At 40.9% G+C, this 26,039-nt stretch overlaps 1 protein-coding gene across 1 annotated transcript; it reads right to left on the minus strand.

Moving 5' to 3' along the window:
• Nucleotides 1–1,174: 1,174 nt before the first annotated feature.
• nckap1l (NCK associated protein 1 like) lies at nt 1,175–20,102 on the minus strand. The gene is made up of 31 exons (XM_047582685.1): nt 19,920–20,102; nt 18,028–18,138; nt 17,630–17,722; nt 17,056–17,112; nt 16,678–16,820; nt 16,067–16,157; nt 15,326–15,463; nt 14,607–14,655; nt 14,229–14,385; nt 13,392–13,448; nt 13,170–13,266; nt 12,829–12,938; nt 12,319–12,451; nt 12,070–12,151; nt 11,943–12,001; nt 11,708–11,853; nt 11,504–11,636; nt 11,093–11,212; nt 10,543–10,682; nt 9,759–9,890; nt 8,605–8,823; nt 8,205–8,335; nt 7,172–7,269; nt 6,211–6,304; nt 4,935–5,017; nt 4,640–4,720; nt 3,729–3,822; nt 3,481–3,597; nt 2,756–2,865; nt 2,216–2,305; nt 1,175–1,715 (listed from the first exon to the last, which is right to left on the minus strand). Exons 1-31 carry the CDS (start codon nt 20,007–20,009, stop codon nt 1,599–1,601), a joined length of 3,372 nt encoding a protein of 1,123 aa, XP_047438641.1. The 5' UTR covers nt 20,010–20,102; the 3' UTR covers nt 1,175–1,598.
• Between the last annotated feature and the right edge of the window lie 5,937 nt (nt 20,103–26,039).

Consider the following 26,039-nt stretch of genomic DNA (forward strand, 5'->3'; position numbering starts at 1 on the left):
ACAGATGCTTGTAGTCATTTCCTCCGCGCATGATTGCTGAATTTTGCAGCCTGTGTAAAGTGTGCGTGTGTGAAATGTGTGTGTGTGTGTGTGTGTGTGTGTGTGTGCGTGTGTGTGTGTAATCCTCAGTGTTCCACAAGTCAACAGGAGACAGTGTGCGTCAGCAACACAATCAGCAGAGAGTTTTTATATCGGGCCCAGAGTTTCCACCATGAGCTCTCCTCAGAGTCTCGGGGCAGGATCCACTAACAGAAGAGTTTGTATTGCTATTCCTGATATTGATACAAGCAGTAACATTATTTTTGAAATAATTTTCAATACAAATAACATCATCGGCATTTAAATTAGCTGTATCTGTATCACAATACAGATTATTACACAAACGTTAAATTAACGATTTAAAACACACGTTAGTACACTAAAATGCACACATGTTACTTCTATTGAACTACATTACACTGTATCACAGTCTGTTAAAACACATTTATTACTATTATGTCAAACTCAAATAATGAGCAGGAAAATACAACCTTTAACAGCACAGAAATCAATTAAGGATTTCAGAAAAGGGGGCTGCTTGTCAGGCTGGTAGGTGCTTAGAGGGAAAGAGGAGGACCATTATTTTTATCTGTATTTCCAACACACTCCTGCTATATAAATCTGTTTTGTAATTTTGCATTGTTATTTGGTCGTGTGCTGGATCCGTCCTTTGTTTGTTGATGAATGTTCATCTGTGCTAATGTTGGCTGTAGCGGGAATTGAACCTCTGGTGCTCTTGCGGGGAAATTGGGTCCCTCGGCCTTAGATGCTGAAACCCTAAATACAAGTTGCACAAACACCCAAATGGATGTGAGCATCCATATCTCCAGTGTGGCAACCGAACGGATATAGCCGTAGCACGGGTTGAATAGGAAGGGAGGGGACAGGAGAGAAAGGGGAAAAAGAAGAAAGGAGGGACAGTGCTGGTTGCAAAATATAATCACTAAAGGGTAGCCTAAAATTAGCAGCAAGCCCTTTCTGTTCTGTAAAACTGGAGTGCATCATTTAAATTGCACATGAAATATGAAACGGGGAAAAGACTTGTCCGGGGAGAAAGGATGGGAGGGTAGCAAGGGTGGAGAATTTACTGGAAATAGATGAGGAACACATGTTGAATACACAGCAAAAAGACAACAAGGGCATTAATGTCATTTTTATTCTCCGAAGTGTTACACACCAACTATTTACACAACAGCCTGTTCAAAACTGGATGTGGTTCCATTTTAAAAGCATGTTTCCTCTGTGTCACTGTGTCTGAAAGTATGAAAGGTTAACTTAAAGAACAACCTATTGATTAAAGCTGATATTAGTAATACTGGAGCAGTTGTTAAGACACATAATGCTGGTAAACAGTCATCATGAAAGCAAGGTCTTTTAAAATGGGCGGTGACTCACAGGACTCAACATTAACTGAGCTAAATGTCCAAGGCCACATTTAACCTGAGAGCAGATCTGTATGAATCAGAGGCTGATAAGCATTAAAAACAAAAGCATGCATGTCCATTCAAAAACTCTTCTGGGTAAATAAAGTTTGAATACATTTTCTCTTAAGACTCTGATCAGCCCATAGTGACGACAAAGGACCTGTACACCTCCCTGTAGGAGTTTCGGAGCAGAACATACGGGAAGCAGCTCTCCAGAATGTCTTGGCTCAAGTACGGGGACTCCTCCACAATCTAGACAAATCAATTGAAAGTGTTAGTGCAAGAGATATTTGATCTTTTCCAAATGTTAACAAGTCCTGTTACAGGACCTGATTAGTTAATTTACTCATACTGAATACAAACCTTTGAAAACAAGTCTTTAAACTGTGCTTTCATTTTTTAAATAGTCATTTTCTAAATTACAAAGCCAGGTTTTACAAATGTCGCTAAAGTTTCATGTCTCTTAGTTCTATTTTTTTTTTAAATAAAAAAAATTAAGCTCAAATTTCTGGCCACCTCAACATTTAAAAAATAAAAATAAATAAAAATGCTCTTTCCCTCAATGTAAACTTTTTGAATTACCTCCAAATATGCATTAATTACTTCATAATCATGTCATAAATTGTAATTGTGTAATTTTGTTATCACTTCCAGAAATAATATCAGCGTCGTAAGGGCCAGGGGATTTTTTTTGATTAGTCACATCATGAACACATGAAAGTGTGTGAATCTCTCTCTGCTGGTAAACCTACCAAGTGCAGAAGCAGGTAGACGGACTCTCGGTTTTTGCTCTCGATTCTCTCCGCATTTTGTCCCAACTGGAGCAGAGTGGTGGAGGCCAGCTGTGGAACGACAGGAAGTTTTTTTTCTTTCAAAAAGGGGACACATCAAACAGACGCAACGTTTTTACACTGCTGCACTCGACCTCAGCTGGGGCAAGAGGTTGGCAGTGTCTTGAGAAAGCCCTTCAACTCAAATATTGTTAGAGTAGCGTGCCCCAGGAACCGTTGCGACTTATATCTTTTACATTTATTGACTTTGCTCTTTGGATCGTGTAATACACTCTAATACTTTAACTCTTTAAGTTTTGTGTGATTATTTATGCGTCCAGAGTGCTATCTTTTAGACAATTTCCACCACACTGGTCAATTTATTTGGATGATTTTAAAGAATGTAATCAAATGATTGGTTTAAAGAAATGTGTGATGCATTTGGTCATCCTACATATGATTAAGACACAGTACCTGTTGCATATGATCTTTTAGATCGGTAAGAAGATGTTCTCCGCTTACCTTGAGAAACTCTTTGAGCTGCTGCTCTATGTTCTTGTTCTGAACGGTGAACATGGCAGCTGCCAGCTGGTTGATGCCGGTAGCTAAACAGTGGATGTTGTTATTGTGGCCTGAGAAAACGAAAATACGAAAACCATCAGAGGAAAATGGGAAAAAAAAGCATGTCCTGTACTTTGGCCACGGAGAGGATGTTGTCGTGGCCCCTACGATTGGAGAAATTTACTTAATGATCCATGACGCTTAAGAGGAAGCATGCTGAGCATACTTCCCCAGGCTCACGGCGCGGATTTATTTAAAAAATGTCAATGGAAAATAATCCGCGACGAACGCCACTTCAGGCTTTGATAGAAATCTCTGCAATTTGCTGCTTTCGGTGTTTCAGTCTAGGCCCGGAGCCAAGCAGTTAGGGTCGGCAGGGCCATGTGCCAAGAGTAACTGTATTGATGCACGTCAGCCGGAGTTATCTGTAAACAAAAGTCTCTCAGCAGAAACGTGTTTCTCATTAACCAACATGCTTTGCCTCGGACCGTGCCTGACTGGAAAGTATGATGCGCAGACATGCTAATAAGCCTCATGTTTCAGTGCGGAGTACTTTTTTAGACACTATCAGCAGCTGGTAAATAATGACTGGAAGTACAAATGATTAGTATTTGGTTGAAGGCTGTCTGGAGAATAATTACTCTCAAGCAGTTTGTTGCAGCTCAAATAAACAAATGAGTATGCACCTCCATGCTCTCGGCTGTAGAAGGAGTTGGAGTCCAGGGCCAAGGAAGGCAGGGAAACAGCGATGTAGACAAGCAGCAAACAGGACAGCTTGTGCTCCTCGTCAATGGATGTGTTATCTGCAAGTTGTTGTTTGTTTTTGTTAAATAGAAATTTTAATAAAAATAACAGAACATTCTCTTTTGAAAGAGCAGGTTGTTAGAGTACAATGTGCTGTGCGCCAAAGGGGCACTAACAGTTGACGTGTTACCTGTGTGCATGCTTCTAATAGCAGCAACAAGGGCAGGGTCGATATCACACGTGAGGCCCGCAGCAGTAGCCAGCTCATAGACGCTCAGAGTCACCTGTAAGGTCATAGCAATGAGGTGCATAATTTAATTTAATTTAGTGGTTTGTTTGAATATTCATAGGTTATACCACCGAAGAAAACACAGGTAGCAGGACTCGTGCATTTTGCATACTGACAGCATATTTTGTGACATAAAATAATCGGTGGGTGTCTGCGTCTTGACACACAGCCTTTGATCTCGGCCTTTTTCTGGTTTTATGCATGGTCGGCCTGTCTGGGCAGAATGTTTCCACTGATGTGGTTCAGAGAGCAAAGCTGCAGCAGCGATCAGCGCCTCTCTCACGGAGGCATGGGGGGGTTGCTGACGTCTTTGGGGTTATCCTGGCCCAGGCTGTGGCACGGCTGTCATGCCTCACTCAGAGGCCAGACGTAAGTAAAGGGAGGGAGAGTTCATGAGTCACAGTCACACAGATTGCTCCAGAGGGAGATAAGGAATTCAATTTGGTTGGTACGAAAGGAAAAAAAAAAAAAAAAAAAAAGAGGTTCTCTTAAGCTCCACGGCTCAGATCTACCGCCGCATGCTATCTTATTATTCACATTTATTTTATTACGCCACACGTATACACGATATCTACTGCATTCTTTACCTCTAATGGGATTCAGTCACATTCCCAATGAGACGTCCGAATGGTAAATATACATTTGGATGAATGTCAACATGCCCTTGTTCTGCATTTTCCCACAATAAGTTAAGCCAGAGAAAACAAACTGTAATATACAGTTGATGAACTGTGATGTGATGATTCCTCCACAGAGAAAACCTGATTCTTGCACTGCACTTCCTCTGTGGGATCTCAACAGGTGTGTCTTACCTGTATGTCAACTTCAGGGGAGATAAAGTCTCTCAGGCACTCAATCGGCCCCATCAGGTATGGGCAATGCTTATGGAGGGTCTAGGTTACAAGATTTTCGACACATTATTATTAAGATGATCACACCTAAAGATGTAAAGAGCTTTACATATGAAGCACTCAAGGACAACTTAATGTGACAAAAGATTAGAACATCAGTTACCTATAATTAAGCTGTAGTGTCTAATTTCTGGTTGTATTTTAGTAAAGAACACGCACACCAGAAAAATACGTAAACAAAGGACTTAATCATTACCTCTTTCAGAGACTCCTGTGCCATTGATCTGAAGGACAGGATCACTCCGATGATGGTCATCCTCTTCAGCACGTTCTCTCCCCCTGCAAGAGCGCATGAAACACGTCAGGATCGTACATCCGTATCCCTGTCATGCCTATCAGAAGCACTCGAGCACAAAATGGAACCTGCAGCTGTTCTTGCAGAGCAGTGGCTTTGAATGCAACGCTGTGAATGAACATGTAACTAGATGCTGCTGTATTGAAAAGAGAACATGCTGTCACTAGGCAGATTAGATTAGAGAAAAGTGTCTTGGCAGCTCTCAAGCTTATTTGTGCTAAATCCTCAACAAGTGACCTCTACAAGAACGATGTATCTCATATATTTTTTATAAACTGTTCAAGTTAAGAGACCTGAGATGGGCTCAACCGGTAATCTAGTTGTAATAGCAAAACCGTGTGGTGACAGTGGTAGAAGAAGATATATAGGATAATATATCTATATCTATATATATATATATACAGACACACACACTGTCAAACAATTAAAGTTTTTAGATTAATCACAGGGTTGCTGTGGATTAATTTCGATTAATCATGTTCAAATATTGTTCATTTTTAATCTGTATTAATCATGTTTCATTTTGCATGAGTGAACAGACTCAACAAAGAGGGGAATATATTGTTGTAACATCTTCAACAGTTCCAACAAAACAACTTGAAATAACTTAACAATTTTTGTCCTCCATTTTGCCTGCAGCTGAGTAGAGTCTCTCACACAGAACAGTGGTTGTAGGAGTGGCCCGATATTTGCAAGGCAGCTTTGCCACATTGTCTTTGTTTGTCTCAAGGAGGGTGACGTGTTAGCCGAAGTGCTAGCAAAATACCCAAATAACGTATGCTTCGCCTCAATGTGTTACTTTCGGCTGTCAGACTAGAAAGAAGAAAATTGAACTTCTAAATGTACTGACGTATTTTATGCATTTATTTATTTATTTGTTTAGTTGATTGTCTTGATTTTATCATCCAGCCTCTTTCTCTTCAGAACTGAGTTCATTTGTCCACATGTTTGTAATGACCCAGTTTGATGGACGGGAATTAATACTATTTTAAGAGGTTTTTAGCAGGGTCTCTAAGGTACGTCTTCCTCCAATCTGTTGCATGTCAGTCTCTTATCCCTGTACTTTGTAAAAGGTCTCCTCCTATCACATTTTCTCTACAACTCCTTTCAGCCCCCTGCCTCTTCCTTCACAGTTCCTCCCTTCATCTCCTCCCACGCTCCTGTTTCTACTTCTCACCTGTCAGCCTCTTTCTAAGACTGGCCATTTCTTCAGGCTTATCGAAGTTGTTCTTCATCTGCACCAGGACGTCCATGTTCTCAATCACCATTTTCTAGCACAGCAGAGGGAAGTGACATAAGTGATGAAAAACACCTTCAGTTGGGACTAAGAAAGGAGAAAGGTTACAGCTGTGACAGATGACTCTGGCAGTACGTTCTGCAGCTCCTCACTTCAATCATAGGTGTCAAAGTCGGGAACCTGGCACAGTGCAGCAGTATTAACTGCTCTACTGGATCTAATCTTATAAAAGAGATACTGCACATATGATTGAACCAAGTAGATTAGTTGCAATTTACTTTAATTCACTAGAGAGTCTCTTGAAGAGAACAGGTTTTTTACTGTGCTCGCAGATATGAAGTAATATGTCTGGTATAAAACGTACTTAATATTTTGCCATATCTACTGTATAATGCACAGTAATGTATTAACGGGAAAGTGTATGGTCTAGTCGTTTATATGAAAGCTCTTTAAACGCATGTTTCAGCAAAATAGAGCTGAACTCTGTCTGTCTCATTTCAACACTTTCATTCTGCCTCTGTATCACTACCCAGACGGTAATAACAGCACTCTGGCTTACTAAGGTCCAGAAGCCAAAGTGTGACATTTACTGAGCTGTCGGCCACACAAAAACAGCTAATGTAAGAAATCAAACTGTAACCATTATTTCTGAAACTCTCAACTCATAAATGAAGTGTGGTAGCTGATAATGAAACCACTCATTTTGTAATAAATTCCATTTTGCAAAGCCTCTGCACCACTTAGTACACTACATATGTAGGATAATAGAACAACATGTTGAAAATAAGTCAAAAACATTGTGCACAAAAAGCTAAGGTTACAATACTAGATCAGTAGCATGCTGGCTAGTAGAAAAAGTAAAGCAATGGAAAGACGCACAGGCTCGTGAGTCATGTCGTACCTTCAGCTCCGTGACTTGAGAGGTGATGTGCCACATCAGATTCTCGCTGAGAAACTTCAGGCCATATGGACCAAGTAGTTCTGACAGTGCCTGAAGCTCTGTTGAAAATATAATTTGAAAATATTAAAAAAAATATATAATTCAGGTAATTTCACAGAGTCATGTTTTACAGAAGAAGCCTCAAGTGAAAAAGAATTCTCCACAATGTGGTGTTTTTAAAGGAGTCAAATAACAGATGAGGAAGGATGCAGATTTAATCTGATTTGTGTGTGAATCTGACTTAATGAGACGGACTCAATGTGACTCCAGTTATTAGACCTTTCGCTCTTCTTGATAACTGAATGAATATGGAAGGATACGGGTAAGGATACGGAAAATGTGTGGTCAACATTGCAAATTGCCAATAGACAGGCGCGTGAGTCACTACGAGGCAGGCAGGTCCCTAGATGAGGAGTAAATATAGACAATATAAGAATGACACTGTGTGCGGGCGTCTAATGATGCGTGACGGTCTCCCTAATGGATGCGAGTATGATGTGCGTGTTTGTTTTTGCGTGCTCAAGCCAAGGTCCATAGTGGGGAGAAAATAAAGAGCTGCACGACTCCTGCCGCACATTACTGCGGAGGTGGAACTGGAGGCTGTGTGGAGGAGAGACGAGGGATGCTGGAATAGTTATGAGGCAACGAAGTAAGAGCGCGGGAGATAATAAGAAATATTTAAGACTACATTAGCCAGGCGGTGTCTGAATAAACTGCATGACTTGTGGGGTGAAAGAACACCCACACTACCACAGTGTCAAGCTGCACATCCTCTTGAGCAATAACACTCCTCTTAAACGAACAAGACGTGCACAGCTGTGTCTTTCGAAAAGAGTGAGTCATCTCTTGGACCTGTGGGCTCATGATCACCTAAACTCCGAACGCAGGAGGATTGTTTGCGCCTATCAAGTGGAAAAACGTGTGTCCAGTTTCTGGATGACAAACGGCAGGCTTTGCTGCAGAGTAAAAGACTAATTGAAGCTCTGTGACTGACCCAGTACATCTGAGAATTCCTCTGCTCTGAAGCTTGGTTCACTTTCAGTAGTCTGGCTGACAAAGCATTGCATGGTAGGACAATGGACGATGAGGGAGTTGCTCGCCTGACGTAAAAGAGCCTCCAGGTACCTGAGGTGCAGAAAGCAAAAGAAAAAAAAAAGTCAGCCTTTATAACAGCAGGTGTGAATTCACTTTTTAAAAGGAGTGAGTTGTCATGAGAAAACAAGCAGAGAACTGAAAATAAGGAAGAGACAGTTCTCTTTGTGCTATGTGCACTTGTAATTATGCTTCCTGTGGGTTTCTGTCTATGATAGTCATGCTTCACATGTCTATAAATAAATCTCTATTTTTATATATGTGGCCTAAGTACTCATGATACATGGTTGTATGACACACACCAGTTCGTGTAGAGGGTGGTAATGGTCGGCCCCCCGTGGGAGTCCAGTGGCTGCGTCTGCTGCAGCAGGACGCTCTTCACCAGCCGGGTGACGTCCACGTTGATGTAACTGGACAGGCTGTGCAGATTGGATGTGTAGGCTCTTATCCCGGCCAGGAGGTCAGAGGGACGAGCGATCTCCTGGGTGGTCTGGTTGTAATTGGCCATTCTCACGATGATCCTGGAGGAAGAAGTTCAACCGGCGTCACTTGTGACTGAGCTGAAGTGGACTGAGCGTGGACAGATGGGACCTTAAAACGGCTTAAACGAGCCATGGTGACTTGGCACTGCTCTCGTTAGGTCAGCAAATTCCATGCTTCAGGGCTTCGCTGCAAATGTATTCATTTATTTGTTTTGTTGTTGTGGCCACTCAAGCTCTCACTTTCTTTCCCTGACTGTATTTACAAGTTTGTGCCGCAGAGAAGGGCCAATCACTGAGAACGTGCTGCTACACGAGGGCACTAATTTTAAGGTGACAGCGGAGATAATCATCTGTAAAGACGGGGAGACTAAGCAGAGCATGTACACAGAACATTAGGTTACCCTGGTACCAATCCCTAATCTAAACAGCAGTTAACACTGAAATGACACAGAGCAGGAGAGTGACATGATGAGTCTCTGCTTGGATGTTCAACACAATTTGACATGAGGGAATCAGACGGTAAAGCGGGCGTCGAGACGTTTCAGGAAGGGCCGAGCTCCAAATAGCAGACAGGAAAATAAAGACAGGAAAAGTGTGCGGGTCAGCACATGAGTGACAGTTTGTTTCCTCAGTGCTCTGTCACTTCCTGGTCAGAGTGATCCGACACTTGTGTTTAATATTTCTGTCAAGGAGGTCAGCCTATTGAAGAGGATGTATATAAGCTCTCAGTGCGTGAGACATTTAACATAGAGCCAGCAGACTAAAAACACCAAAACAATGGAATTAGGTCAATGCTTCACAGCAAATTTTTTGGCAGATGGTATTTCATGTCCCGTACTGTATGTCCCTCTCTCAGTGTCAGAATAATTCTGACAGTTATTGTTTCAGGTCCTGAAATGCCTTTGAGACCAATTATGTCATCAACATTTGCTTTGACAAGCATAATAATCCCACCCCATCCCCACTCGGCATACTCAGAGAGTCGCAACTCCAGGTGAGAGAGGAGGAACTCGGTGGGGACGACGATGTGCTCGAAGACAATGAAGTCGGTGCAGAGGCTGTAGGTGGAGCAGAGCTCTGTCAGCATCAGGTGCATCTTGTCCACACTTGGAGACAGACAGAGCGAGAAGGGAGGACGTAAGTCTTTAGGCAGTTAGGACAAATATTTTGACAATGACCTCAGTATGGATGTTCTATTCTCAGACAAATAAGGTAATTAACGTCCTAGAGAGGCTGCAAAACGTATCTCCAAACTAAGGCATCGGGGGGAGGAAAACTGAGAAGAGGGAGAGACAGTATTACAGCTCTTCAGGCTAAAGTTCAGCTATATATGGAAAATGATCAAATGGTGAAAACGCCCAACTAAAATGTGGTTTTGTATAACAGGCAGTTCCTGTCAAGCCTGACTCGTTCAACTTGAAGGGTGACAAAGTTCAAAACTAATTATGTCTTGTGGACTAGAGCATTTTCCTACTGTCTTAATAACTTAAAGTGATAAATGGCTCGTGGGGTGAAGGAAACGTCTGTAGACATTACAGTACTTCTACCAATTTGAACTGCATTAACGTAACCATACCATTAATTTAACTACTCTTTCGCTGGAAAACCTTCGGATGTTAATTCTGCAACTAACTGTAACCAAGGCTGTATCAGTTAGCTGTATCAGTCTAAACTCTGCCAGTTAAGTGTAATTATGATCAGACAGGGTGAGATAAGAAGTGATGGTTATAATCAGGGGAAACGAGAAGAATAGCTGACTTGGTGGCGATGGTCCGGTCTTTCCTCAGACTCTCAGCGCCTGGCTTCTCTTTCTGGACCTCTCCTTTCTTTGGCACCGGCTTCTTTTGCTTTCTGTAGCGAGCAGCGCTGATGGTCTCGGCACAGTGCTTAGGCAGCAGCTAGGAGGTTATCAAGTGGAAAGAAAATGGATGCAAAATTGGAGAGAATGACGGGGGAAGAAAGAGAAAGAGAGACAGAGTGGGGATGCAAGAATTAAACCCAAGCAAGGAAAAATTGGACGACATCCTCAAAGACAAACACGCGAGGTTTTTGTTCACATTGCTGGAACTCAGTCGGAAACTAAGCTCTCAGTATATTTCCCTCAGGGGATTTAAGAAACAACAGCACACTAATCAGCTCCAGAGTGTCTTATCATTTTATTTAAAAATTCCCAAGTCTGACCTCTGTTCCAGCTACATACACCAATCCCAAGCTGCGGCTGATGTTATTATATGGGATACGGGGTTTGGCAGAATCGGTCCGCTAGGTAATTGGTTTTTTTAAAATATGAAGTCGACTCAGATTTCACCTGATCGTTGAGGTTACGCTGCTCGGCGCATATCTCCAGCACTACGCTGCTGGTCTGCTTGGCTATCTGCTCCAAGAAGGTCACACACAGGCGCAGACTCTTCTTCTCCATCGCGTCCATCTAGACACACAAGGCGCGGCACACAAGAGACTCAGCAGAGTGTGACTGTGCACACATGTTGACGCACAAAAATTTACAGGTAATCATGTGCGACAGCACAAAGGGATGCATTCCTGAGAGTGAATAGTTTATATGCTATTTACACATCCATTATAAATAGAAATATTAGCCCAGTCATCTTTGATTTAGTCAAATGATTTCGGATGATATAGCTTTAATGATCCATCAAGCAATGGTAGAGCCTCTCAGCCGGTGACATATGACTTGGTCAGCAGATAACTGAACACTGACCTCTTCTGGGCAGAGAAGATGTCCACACTGACTGAAGTGGGAGCAGACTGAAGGGAAGGCCATGAGGTAACGCTTCATGGTCATCTCCTCGCTGCTCTGGGTGAACATCTTCTCAAAGACACGTGGATAGAAGCTGGCAAACAGAAAATCGCTGTTAAGAGAAGAGGAAGACGAAGAGAAGAGGGCAGAAGAAAAGAGACCAACCAGAAGATTGACACTTCCGACGTCTCCTGCATCATCTCTTCCAGACTGTCCACCATCCTGGTGTGAAACTCGGTCATGTTCATCACCTTCGCCAGGTCAGGATACTCCTTCAGGGGAAGTGGGGCCTTATTCACACTCGTGTAGGCCTAAACCGAAACGACAAAGACAGCACGCACTTAGCTGGTCAGACCTAAATTTAAATTATGCGAATGAGCCGAGCAATAAACTTGAATACCTGCAGCCTTAGCCAGTCCAGTCTCAGAGCCCCGAAATCAAACTCCTCTTTGTTGTCCACTGCAGAGAAAAAGCCATTCATGATTATGTCTTCTGTTTGTTTTTCAAGACAATGTCGTTGTGATTACCTTGTTTGATTGAGAGAGCAGACAGAGTAGAGACAAATGAGGTCAACAGGACTGACTCCTCCTCTGGACACACGTACATGTTCTGTCGTGGAGAAAGAGAAATGGATGCTCTTAGTTCAAAATGTAATGCTGTTGGGGGAAATGGATGCTTTCGGCTTTATTGTTTTGTTTCGTTTTTGTTTTTTTTTAGTTTCCACAGTCTTTCTTTGAAGTAACTAGAAGAGAGACAAACAGAATTTAAAATAGCACCTGTATGGTGTCATTGAGAACCAAGGCATCGAACTGGGCCAGGTACTGAATGTGGTAGCGCTGTATCACGTGGACGTGCTTTCTCACCAGACCTCTTAACTTCTGAATGTAGTACAGCAACTCAGCCATCTGACTGGGGAAACAGAAAGACAAACGTTGTGAAGTCTGGACACAGAATCGTATTAATAACATTAATTACGTCTTTGCAGGACTCACAATTCATAAAAAAAAAAAAAAACATTTGCACAACCTTAGATCTGCTTTACTCAACTGCTGCATTGTGGAGTTGCAGGTAGGGGAAACTTCTGCAACTCTTACTTCTTCCAGATTCCCATTCTGGATGAATACCAAATGAATACAAGATGTGCTCTGATTGCTACGCCTCATTTTCTTCACTGATGATTTATTTGTGTGACTGGAATTCAGCTGGTGGCTGCCAGACTTTTGCACACTAGTATGGCAGTGGCACTGGGAGCTGCCACAGTCTTCCAGCGCGCATACAGAACTTACTTGTCAACGTAGTCCTCCGGCGTCTTTATCTTTGGCATATTTTCAGAGTGTCTGACGAGCCATAGGACCTCATCGCGGCAAAATGACAGTGCCATGAAGACAAACAGGGCCTTGGGGGTTTGATAGAGAACACATAAGAAAGTCAGGAAAGGTTTTCGGCTGTGACTGGTAAAAGCTGAATTAGTATGAAGTGTGACACTGTTAGATGTGCGCTATATGGAATCTGGATCAATTCCCACAAGTCACGTGAGCAGAATTTTAATTTCAGAGCAGGACCGTGCTGTAATGAATTCATTTAAATTCCTCAAATGCCACTGTTATGCTAATTTCTGTACTTGCACCTTTGGTCCCAGGAGTCCCGGTTGATCCTCCAGAACTTTAAATAATTCCTTCATCGCTCCTCTCAGAAACTGCCTCCTCTCTCTGTGCATAGCTCCGCTGTTAATAACACAAGTGGACATGGAGGCTCAGCTAACAGATAATTTTAAAGTAAGTACGAATTACTGGAAATATGCCTGATAGAAAGACAGTTAAAACTTTTCTTATTCCCCTGCCAGGCTCACCAGTTCACTATAACGTGCTCACGGCATTCCTTGATGTCTGCGATTCGCTTGCTGTACCTGATAAAAAGGAAACGGGAATTAACTGGATGCAACAAGACACTTACTTACGATCTTATAGATGGATTCATGTAAATGATGAGGGAATGTTTTTGAAATATCAGCCGTCGTTTTCTTGCCATGTATTAACATACGGGAGTAGCCCATTTTTCATAGGCTGATTTATGAAGAAAAACTGCACACCTGCACTCTGATCAATACTTCACTGTCATCATTACACAATAAATCACAGAAATCAGACCCACTGGACAAAAGGACTCACTATAAAAGCTCTTAGACTTTTTCCCCTTCCCTAACTTTGGGCTATTTGTATTCCAATCCCTTTTTCCTATAAAAGACTAAATGCATTAAAGTTGTACCGCTTGTTTGTAATTTTGGATTTGGACTTACTTTTGATTAGTTTACTGTTATAATCGGTTTAAAATGTTTAAGCGTCACCTTAATGTCATGAAATATTAGGGAGAGGTACCAAAATATAGATAGACGACCTCTGCAGTTCCTGTTCTGCCCAAAATGAGCTACATGTTTTCATTACTCATTTTGAACCACTCAATCAAATCTAGGCAATCTGATATACAATAAATCCTCAACACTCACAAATTTTTACATGTTCGCAAAGTCAGGCAGTTAAGACTGATAGCACAAGCTGAGCACATGATTAATTAAAACATCCAGACCAAAGGAAGCTCTGCCTTTTAAAAATTTCATGACTCTGCAACGGACTATTTGTCACAGTCCACGGCGGGCAGAGAGATCAGCACTGCAATTCCAGTCGCATACCCTTTGAAGCTGTCGAAGAGGTCCTCGGTAACCTTGTGTATGTTGAGGACTTCGTCTCTGGTGAGGACGAGGTAGAGGCCGCTCCTCAGGGCCATCTTCCACAAGTCCTGAGAGGCCTGGTTTGAGTTCAGGCTGCTGTGGCACAGCAGGAAACCGACTAGAAGGAGGAGAATTAGCAGTCATTTCGACACAGTCTAAAGAACTGAAGGCATATTACTGCTGTTTGTGTAAGCAAGCGCCACAATTTGGCTTAAGGATATTGTCGGGGGATGTTTTCCCAAAATTTTTAGCGTGCTAAAATAGCACATGGATTCTTCCAATGGTTTTGATATGACCAAGAATTGAAAGAAGCAACTTTTTAGGATGAGAAACACTTACTTATGATCCAACGCTCCACCACCTCCATAGACAGGTATTCACACGCCATCTGTGGTGGACAACAGGCTGATGAATTGCCAATACCAGCACAGTTAGTATAGCTGGCAACAATCTATGTGGAAATTACTGCATATGGCAGCAATATGGCAGCATGCAGTCACATGTTCCCTACTGAACAAAACACATCTGAACAATATGCACTAAATGCTATTTTGATTTGTTTTTAAATATTGACTGTGCCCTAAATACTGTGGGAGGAGAAGGAAGTGATATACACTGACCAGGCATAACATTATGACCACCTTCCTAATATTGAGTAGGTCTCCCTTGTTCCCTCAAAACAGTTGTGACTCATCAGAGAATGGACATGGGTCTTCTGAGGGTGTCCTGTGGTGTCTGGTTACACAGTACTGTTAGTGGGGGCCTTTGGGTCGTATGGGTTGAGAGGAGGGGCCTTTGTGGATCAGGCTTGTTCCAGCGTATCCCACAGATACTTGAAACCAAAGGTTTCCCAGCAGAACATTGCATCACCGTAGGATGATAAATATTATTTACTTCTCCTTGTTAGTGGTCTTAATGTTGTGGTTGACCAGTGCATCTGCCTGACCAAAGAATGCAACAAAGAAGTTGTGATGTGTTCATCCCCCCATTCGTCTACTCCCTTTCTCCCTCTGTCAGAGATAAATAGAGGAGGAGAGGTAACGAGGGGACACACTCACAGTTTCGCAGCAGGCTGGATCCATCATGGCAGCTGGAGCGCTGAGCAAGCTGAGGAGCTGGGCGCTCCGCCACTGCTCTGCTGGCAGGTTCCTGCGTGGGTACACCATCTTCAGGGAAAGCAACGCTGCTGTTACAGACTGAGAGAGGGTCAGAGGAGGACAAGACAATGGGGATGGAGAGAGAGAGGAGAAGGAATAAGTGCGACAGATACTAGGGGAACACTTCAAAATCTGAGATTTAAAAGCTGCAGGAAAAGTTTATTTCACTGCCAGTTATAAAAAAACCTTTAATAATCCTGACACACACCCTTTCTACGCCAATTAGGCCTTCAAATAAATAAATATGTCAGGCTGAATTTTGGAAAAATTGGTTTAGAATAGTTTCACTTAATTGTAGCCATAAAATCCCTGGCCATAACTCACTCAAAACGTAATTCAATAAGTAGCTGCAATAACATGACACTATGATTTATGACAACACATAACACTGCCAGACAGACTGCAATGAGACATTTTAACAACTTTAAAACTAAAAAATAAATAGAGGAAATGTTAAGCCAATAATATGACAGGAATAAAAGCAAGTTTTTAGCAAATGAATACGAATCAGGGCTTTGAAATGTACTGTATGGTGGAACAGATAAATCAATTTGCACATCCATCCCCATAAAGTAAACTATTTATGTATCTTTGCACGTTAGCAACCCTCCGTGAACACATGTTGCTCCCATTTGAATTTACCCTTGTGTGGGGGCCAAACTCCTCGGTGAGCTTCTTCCAGGGATGCTCATACTCCAAAAACATCTGGCCAAGCCTCGGGTAGGAGGGGTCACTGCGGGATTCATTGGAGCATTAATAAGCGGAGACCCGACAAAGAGAAAGCAGGACACCACACGAGTGCCGTTTCAATAATTTCATAATTGTTTACGACTTCACTTTTTTCCTGCGACTGAAACAATGCTGCACTGTGGCTGTGTCCTCTCAAGGAACAGGCTGTGTGTGGTCTTGAACACGTTCATTATGATTTGTATACCAAGTGTAAAATGGATGTGTTTGTGTTCCATGCCCATGTCTTAAGATGAGATTAAACATCCTGCTGTTTTGTAGTGCATAAATAAATATCCTGCAACGTGGCTGGATTCCAAATGGATGTGGAAACTTGTAGCGGCATTAATTAAAGTACCTGAATTAATTTATTGTCAGCTGGAAGCTGCACTTAGCAAATTCAAACCTTTGCTGACTGAAAATGATCTTGTTAAATGGAGTGTGGTGAATGCAATAACACACCCGTGCATTCGCTCTGCTCTGTGCATAAGTAATAACGCATTAGTGGCGGTTTCACGTCATCTTACCTGCTCCCGTTGGTCATCTCGTGGGCGCAGTTGAACATCCCCACCAGAGCCTTCTTGTCATCAATGCGAGACAGCGTCACGATAACGGATGCGTAGGTGATGATCAGATCCAAGTAGCTTTTGGTGAAGTCAAAGTTGACTGTCTGAAATCCAAATGTCAGTGTAGTCAGTTTCTGGAAATAGCTCAGTCTGAGGCACGCCATAAATAAAGTAAGAGTTACGTGGAGATTATTTTTGATGAATTTAGTGTGAGATATTCCAAAGCAAGAGGTATCAATTTAAGTGTGATGACAGGAAGAAAAGGAGGAAAAGTTTGATGGATTATCAGCACATTCTGTTCACTGTCAAACAGCCACAGGCTGCACGGTAAATACGTACTATATCAAGGAAGCACTGACAGGCGTCTATGGTGTTCAGCAACTCATAAACATGGTCCTTGATGAAGAACAGAGACGGATTCGATTAGAAGACAGGCAGAGACGAAATAACAAAACAATATTCAAATCATGTCAGGTCTCTAATGCACTTTCCACAGTATACATTTTTAGGAACCTGTAGCTTACAAATCCTCAATCATTTGAATATTTGTGTGGCATCACAATTGAATTATTTCCAATCTTTGAAAAAAAATATGACGGGAGGTGTTCATATTTGAAAGATAATTAATTATTTTCTTCTACGTGAGGAAACCACTCTATATGCAAATACATTCTGGGAGCCAAAAAGTTTAAAATGATCGGAGTGAAGATGAAAACAGAGAAAGAGAGACGGAGCGCTCCTCAGCCATTGTTCCCTATCTTATGATTGGAGTTCTCATATCTTAAGAAGACATAGAAGCCGATTTTCATTGCTCTGTTGCACTTACTTTTCACAGTTTATTTACCACCTTGTTATGATTTAGCAACGCACCAGAGGTTGTATTTAATGTAAAAGAAAAGTGAACCGCAATCACCCTGAACTCTATGACATCCAGGAAAGAGTCGTAGTAGCTGGACGTTGCCGTCATCACTTCAGATTTCTGTCGCTGGATGTTGGTGAGATTTTGCTGTAATAAACAAGAAATGAAAACATTATCCACGACGCACTGTGTGAAAAGTGATCCATCCTCCCGTGTTTGAATGAATTAGCTCAAGTTAATACCAAACTATGCATATGACTTAAATGAAATAAACATACAATGTTAATATAATCTGTTAGCAGCTATTTTAGGCAGATTAAATGTCAAAAGACTGGCCACCATTACATTTTCATTGGATCACAACCTGTATTATTTATTTATTGACTGAGGAACATTTTTTTATGACCCCAAATAAGGAAATCATGACAAAGGGGCCTTTTTTTCATACTTACAATGTTTCCTCTGAAGTCAATGTTGGGGAATTTCTTGTTGATGTATTTGATGGCAGATTCCATGGCTTTCTCTGTGAGGACGGATGGACGCAGCTTGGGGTCTGCACATGTCTGGAGGAGAAGCAAGGTCAAGAAAAGGAATATGAGGGCTCCATCATTCTGCACATCAAAGGGTGAAACATTTCGACTTCTATGATTTGCTTTCGATTTCGCGTTCTCTGCATTTTGCATTTTGAGAAGGACTCAGGCGAATGTTAAAAAAGAGGCGAGAGAAGCACGCACTGACAGGGGGAAATGTGTGCAGAGAGAGCAATTCTTCTTTTCCACCTTGCTCAAGGTGATCTTGAGCACCATCATTAACACTGAACTGTTCCTGTGGGGCTGTTTAGAAACTGGCAGTGGGGATGGTGTAGCAGTTTCCGAGTACGAAGTTCGAGTGCAGAAATAACTCAGGCAGTTATAATATGAGGACAGAAGACTATGAGGGAATTTAATGACGGAGCTTTTGCAGAACGTTATAATAACACACTGAGGTTGATATTTGACCTTTTGGACATAAAACTCAATCATTTTGTCCTATTAGACATTTGTTTGAAACTCCATCATAATTAGCAGTTAAGGTTTTGTGATGTCATAGTGACCCTTGACTTACAAAATGTAATCTGCTCGTCCTTGGATACAAGTGACCATATATATTAAATACACACCATATGACACCATATAACGGTGTGTTACATTTCAGAGTATTGTCTGTAGATTGTGTTAATTAATACTTCTTACTGTGAACATTCGTACACTCCTTGGTTTTTTGCCAAGTGTTCAGTTACTTTGCTATTTGAATTACTGTTATTATATATTCTTCGTGCATTTTATATTGTGTCTTATTTCTTATGTTTATTACCACTATATCTACACATATTGCATATGTGCAAATAAATCTGATTCAGATTTGTTTGTGCCATATTTGAAGAAATTGCCTCAAGGTGTCTCAAAGATATCCAGTGCACAAGAATGAGGCTGGACAGAATGTGAAGACATATGTAAGATTAGACTACCCCAAAACGCAATGCCTTCTCTCGTGGCTGTCGACGATACAGGGGTTTAAAAGTATCTCGAAATAACATTGTTGTTGTTCTTCTTCTTCTGACAAATTCCAAAACGCAACACATTTCTTTCTATGATCCTTTCATTCTCTGACTAGAAGAGTTTAACTTCTGTTCTTATATTAGACTTTCTGAGCTTTCAGTTCAGCATAACTGACATCTGAAGTAGCTGACAGCTCAGGCTGACTTCCTGTTTGCACTTCCTCTTTGGAGAAATGAGCTCGGTTGCAGTTGGGAGGCAGATTCAACCAACACAAAGAAGCCAGATACATATAAACCAGTCAACATAACAGAGTTGATCACAAATGACCTTATTACAAGTCTTGTAGCTGAAGTTGTTGGGTTACGCCCTCTGAATAGTCTCTTTACATTGAGAAATGATGCAGCACTGTGTCATTACTGCTGATTACCATCATTAAATGTCTCTGTTGTACCCACATGCGTCACAAATTAAGTCTGTATGATCAGCTTTATGTGGACTTTATCATCATTATTCTTTGTGTCGTTGATACCATATTGGAATATATAATATTGGAATATTTGCATTCAGCGCATCATACCATCATACCAACAGAAGTGTCAATTGCTGTTATAATTTAATCCCAAGCAGTGAATTAATGGGTACTAATATATTTACTCTTACGTGTATTTAGATCTATTAACTCTGCCGCCAGCTATCAATGAGAAAACTGACAAATGACAAAACACTGCATGAACGAAGAAGTTCCTTATTTTAGTGTCACTGTGAATCGCACCGTATGCCTCCTAAGTCTTCCTGTCTCCTCTCACCTTCTTAATGTAGTTCATGCGTATCAGCACCCCATTGCCTCTCTCATTGAGGATGGTGAGTTTTTCAGCCAGTTTCTGTTGGTAGTCCATGGCTCCGGACACTCTACGCCTCTCTCTCCGTTCGAACCTTGGCCTCCTGGTCCTGCGTAGCAGCAGAACCCACGGAAGCAAGTGCACCCAGAGCCTCACCCTGTCACTAGGTCACATGGGGCCGATAGAAGTAGGTGGAGCCATGAGTTCAGTTTAGCTGAGTGTGAAATATTGTCATACTGTAACTGTATGTAAAAAAGGCATAGTTAATTTGTTGTAATAATAACAACAACAACAATAATGATAATAATAATAATAAAAATAATAACATTAATAATAATAACAAATATCCTGAAATCACAAATCATTGACGTTATTTTTTTAATGGGTATATTGTATTTTCAGAAGCATTGTAGTAACCACACCTTGCTACTGAAGTGAAAGCATGGATAATTTATGGTATATTGTTATATAAATAAATGGCAGAGTCTTATTTCCTCACTATTAAACCGTCTCTCTTATTGTCTGCAGTGAGAGCTACTTCCTTTTGCTCTAAAAATAGACCCATGTGAACAGTCACTGCAGAAAAACACAAATTATGTTTATCCAAAAGCTTATTCAAGTCATTTCTTCTAGATATAAAACTATTAAGGACTGTTAGACGTCAGAATAGTAAAAGTCAGTATAGTGAAACAAACTTAAAAGTGATTTTTAATTCACAAAACATGAAGTTCTCCTTTGAACCACAAGATGGCAGTACTTACCCACTGAAGCTGCCCGGCTAAACGATCAAACGGAGACTCAATCATCAAACAATGTGTGATAAACTCTTGCAGGTACAGCGTAATGCTCATGAGGACATGGTATCAAGAGAGCCTTTAAAATGCTCCACCTAAGTAAACAAACAAAATGAAACACACTACATTTCCAATACAATACAAAACAAGAGTGGAGGAAACCTATTTATAGCTTTCTGTAGCAGTGTAAATACAGTAATGGATTGCTATTATGTTGAGGCAACTATAAGCTTAATTACTCAGACTAAAGACTTTCTCATGTAAACAGGAAAAGGCCCAAAGTTATTCAGCAACCAAGTGATGTTTTCAACCCCCCATAACTCCTCAGGAATTGGAATTTCGTAACAGGTTCAGTAAAGTGTGAACTGAACAGAACACAGCGCAGAGCTTAGAGTGAGTAATTATCTTAATGAGAGTAAAGTCACCACAGTGGGTACGGCGTTGAGCAAAACTATGACCGATGATGAGTGGGCTCAACAAAAAATAATCTGTTTATTATTTCCGTACTGGCAGAAGCTCAGAGAGCGGTAAGCATGTTAACAAGGCTGTCTGGGAAAGCAGACGGGAGGATGTGGACGTGGGAGGAGGTGCAGGGGATGGGGACTGGTGGAAGTGGGGCACAAGGTTTATGAACCCCACAGTGTTGGGAAAAAAAGGGATTCTTACCTATTATGAAAGAGAAAGGATGGTGTATAAACATGTTCTTAGTTTAAGGTGGTTATAAATGAAAAGAAATTAAGAATAGCTTGTTGATATACTTCTGACATATTACAAAATCAACTTACACCAGTAACAGAGCTGTAACACATATATCCCAAATTAAAATGTATTTAAAAACCTCATGAAGGAAACAGGCTACTTTATACAGCTAATCATAAAATTACTAATATGAGCAGACATATTATTGTTAGATGTGTCATACAGGAAGGATCTATAGCTGAAGACGTGTCAAGTCATGACCAAATTACATGGCCGGCTCTTTCCTGCTTCACACAGGAGCTTATCGAGTACAGTGAGTCTGGTCAGCTTTATTCAACAAAATAATACAACTAGGACTTCCAGGTAAAGGGGGAAAAGAAAGGACAATTAAAAGGTGAACACAGTCGTTGATGAAATAGACCCGCCTTCATACAGTACACATGTTTATTTTATCCTGTTAAATGAAGGGGAAGCGTAGAAATTAAGACACTGAAGAGACTTCCGTGCAGTCTGTCATGGTAATGATAGGGGAAGTGCTCCCAGCTCTGTCTGCAGCCCAGATGTCAGAGAGAGAGAGAGAGAGAGAGAGAGAGAGAGAAACATATGGCCTGTTGTTATAATAAATAACAACAGACACATACATATAAGCTGCTGGGAGGGCTACTCACGTAACTCATTAGCGGATCAGGCTAACCACCTGTTCGAATGAGCACACATTTGGTTATAATAATGAGCTGAATCTACTGAATGTACAGTATATACAGGAACATATATTTCCCTCAGGAGCTGGTGGAGATCAAAACAGACTTTAAACTGAATATTTTATAAGACAACCAATATACAATATTAAATATGGACAACATTTCTTCTTTTGAGCTCCCGGTTTTGAATAATACTGTGCTCACAAGTTCTTCCATCTGCAAGTGCTTCAAACAATTAGTTGTTGCTGTAATGCTATACTTTTATTTCAACAGTCTATAAAATCTATTAAATGTTAAGATTTAACATTCTTATTATTTAACAGTTAACTCATTTTACATGTAATGCAGTACCAGCAAGACCAAGACAATTAAAGTTAGTTGTGTATCAGTCAACCCACCAGGAATAGTACTAGTGGTGAAAGTGCATTATTACAACTTCCAAGCATTTCTTCTGCACAAAATTATTGAAAATGCACTGTCTGTAAAAACTAATTTTTTCTGGACTCTACAAGAAAAACAAAACAAAACAATTTACGTATGTTATTTAAGTTGGACCTGTTTCTTTAAGAAAACTTCTACTTTTATTACTACTAGTTCTACTTTGATTTTATTTCATTGCATTTGTAAATGGAGCCAACAGGAAGTTACTAAGTTTAGCTAGTTCACTGATATCAGACAAATCTCTGTTCAATATCAATTCATCAATTACAAAACAGCAAAAATAAAAACAAACAGTTTGTTAGAATTTGCATTTTACAGATTCAGTAAAATGCAGGGTGCGATAACTATGCACCAGGAGGGGTTGCTAGTGGCAACAAATGCTTCAGCTGGAAATAACTGCTGCTCTGTCTGTCAAGCTCATTTCAGGATGATTCCCTTTTTATTGCAAAATAATAAAACTAAAACTAACAGGTAAAGAAAAGAAAGAAAGAACAATTAAAAGGTGAACACAGTTGTTGATGAAACAGACCCACCTGCATACAGTACACATGGTTTATTTTATCTGGTTAAATGAAGTGGAAGCGTAGAAATAAAGACACTGAAGACTTCCATGCAGCCTGTCATGGTTATGACATGGTACATTATTTTATATGGGTACGAAGCCCATTGTTTGATATGCCCATGAAATATATCATGTTCAATCAGGCCTGTCATTATCTCTCACTTCTTCAAGTAGGAGATGGCATTTCACTTTCAAGAAATCTACAGCCAGTTCCCCCTCTGGCTACGACACCCAGCTCTGCATGTAATTACACATCTAAATGGTCCAACATATAGAGGAGTTAAAAGAGGCGGCATTCTTCGTTGGCAGGTTGGGGCATGGCACTGAGACAGAAAGCAAAACACGACGCTGCAGATAATATATAGCCCTGATGAAAAGGACCTAACTATCACTGACAGCAGCAACACGTTAAACCATTAAAGTCGGTGGGTGAAGTATTTGATGAGTGGAGATACGAGTTCACACACAAACACCAGTGATATTTATCTCCTGAGAATCCGACCATTTCCAGGTAGGAGAAACTGAAGACGGGCTGTTTCAACTAAGAACATAGTTTGTAGATGGTTTGTTGTTTAGTTGGTGATTTGTCAGAAACTGTAAACTTAATAGTCTGAACTGTGAAGTCAACCCCTCATGGACTGATAGGGAGACCACAAGTCTTTGTTAATTAGTTAAGTAATTACCATAATATCATTGTGGTTGTGTTCTAATGATTTAGGTGAGGTCAAAGGTTCATTATCTGTGCTGTTTCAGCAACATCAGTCTTTGGCACTGATACAGTAATTCAGTACACAACACACCACTACTAGGTCTGATACACCTGATATGTCACTGACATAGACTGCAATAAAATGTATTGATAGAACATTAAGGAGAAAACAGAGACAGACACCTTTATTGTAGATGCTCTGAAAAAAAAAAAAGATAGATGAACACCAGCCTCATACAATCTATCATACCAAATATCACAATTTACTTCAAAGTCTCTTATAGTTTGGGTCACGTATCAATGAGGCAGGAAAAAAAAAAAAAAAGAAAAAGTTATGTAACCTGGCTTAATGTGGTTGGAAAAACAAAAAACATTGTTTCCTGTAAGCTGTCAGTGTCCATCAGGAAGTCTTTCCAGGTTCAGAGCTCAGTTTTCTTTGCTCTGTACTTCAAAAATCTGACAGTGGAATGCAGTAGCTGACAAATCCAAACGGGACGAGATGACAGTGGGGTGAGACACATTCAACCTGAGAATGATAAAGAGGAAAGACAAGGTGAGAGAGAGCAAAAATACTTAGTAACCTGAAGAGGGATGAACAAAGTGGGAGACATGACCCAAAATACCCGAGGGGTTATGTGCAGGTTACAAACACTCCCCTCTCACTTTGTCTCCTAATTACTCATATTGTATCATCTACAGGTGTGTGTTACACTGTATAATAGTGAGATTTTCTTTTGACATTATGGAATTTAAGTGTAACTTCCTAAATATGTTTATACTAACCAACACAAAATCAATTGTACAAATGCAGTCATATTGAAAATGCACGACATGAAATTTCACTCCATGCTATATGTAAATCTACTTTTTTTTCTTCCCCCTTTTGTTGCAGTTAACTGAGACCAGTGGGGAAAAAGGCGACTTTCAGAACCACACTCTTAAGCAGGAAGAGATCAGACGCAGAGGAGGTGAAAATGCCGGTCAGGGGTTATAAATGAGCGTAGGGGGAGGTAAGATGTCAGAGATTTCTGAGGGATGGAATCAGACAGTAATCCTCTAACCTGGCCAGGGTTTCCAGCTCTGACTGTTTGTCTCAGAGTCTATCAGGGAAAGTGACCTGTAAAGTCTGGTCGGGGAGAATCAAAGTTAATAAGAGGTAATAATGGAAAAGATGTGCCTTTATACAGAAATACTGACTCATTAAGCTGGAGTTAGAATAAATGTTAAACAGATACTTGGAGCATTTTTTTATAGAAGAAGTTGTGAAATGTGAGGAATTTCTCTGTGGTCTTCGCTCTACAGATGTTACAGTTATCAGCTCTTTGCAAGATTGGTCAAAATACCTGCTGCTGATCATGAGATACGCACACTTTGTTTTACTTGATCCTTATTGAATCCATAGACTTACTAGGCTGTACTATTCAGATTAGGTACGAATCAAAAATCACAACAGAAGACGTGTAAAAACTCAGTGTGAGCGAATTATTTCTCAAACTTTGTTTTCCATTTCCATAAGTTTTCTTTTTTCTTTTTCTTTTCTTCTGGCATGTCTGAGAGCCTGTCAGGGCTCATTTAACCGGGGCGTGTCCCCTCACTGCGCACTCTGCACTTTTCAAAAACAATTTAGAGCTTTATTAATGGTCCAGTTTCCTCGCACCCAGAAAAATCCCCTCTTGTCCTTATTTTCCAGCTACTTTGTCTCAGTTTGGTGATAATGGTGATTTACTTGCCCAAACACAAAAAGTGCAGGGTGCGATGGCTCCAACTCAAATTCAGAGTTAAAGTGACTGCGCCGCGCTCTAAAAATACACCTTGTGTGATTTCCAATCAAAACAAACTGCCTTTCCCTGCACCGCTGTCGTGAAGTGTCTGATGTGTTTCATTTCATTATATTAACGAGATGCCTGAAAATTGTCAAACCCTCAGTGAAAAGAATGCTAATTGCTCACAGACGTCTCGGCCCCGGACCAGAAATGGGTCAGCTGTCTGCCAGCCACTCAGCTGGTAGCGCAAATTAAATAACATGTGGGCCTTTTTTCTTTTAGGCTTTTTTACCTCAGCATTGACCCTGACTCATTTATTGTTTGAGCAAAGAAAAACATTGTAATGGGCGGCTGGAAACTCAAAGTCTAATATTAGTGCGTCGAGACTTGTGTAGCGTGTATTGTGTCAGTGTGCTTC

This window comes from Mugil cephalus, chromosome 4 (genome assembly GCF_022458985.1).
Source record: "Mugil cephalus isolate CIBA_MC_2020 chromosome 4, CIBA_Mcephalus_1.1, whole genome shotgun sequence".
NCBI classification, from domain to species: Eukaryota; Metazoa; Chordata; class Actinopteri; order Mugiliformes; family Mugilidae; genus Mugil; species Mugil cephalus.

Coding starts and splice junctions, on each gene's coding strand:
- nckap1l (XM_047582685.1), bottom strand. CDS start 20,009: ATGGACTACCAACAGAAACTGGCTGAAAAACTCACCATCCTCAATGAG. Junction 18,139..19,919: donor GCATGAACTACATTAAGAAG/GTGAGAGGAGAC, acceptor CTTCTCCTCCAG/ACATGTGCAGACCCCAAGCT. Junction 8,336..8,604: donor ACCACCCTCTACACGAACTG/GTGTGTGTCATA, acceptor TCTGCACCTCAG/GTACCTGGAGGCTCTTTTAC.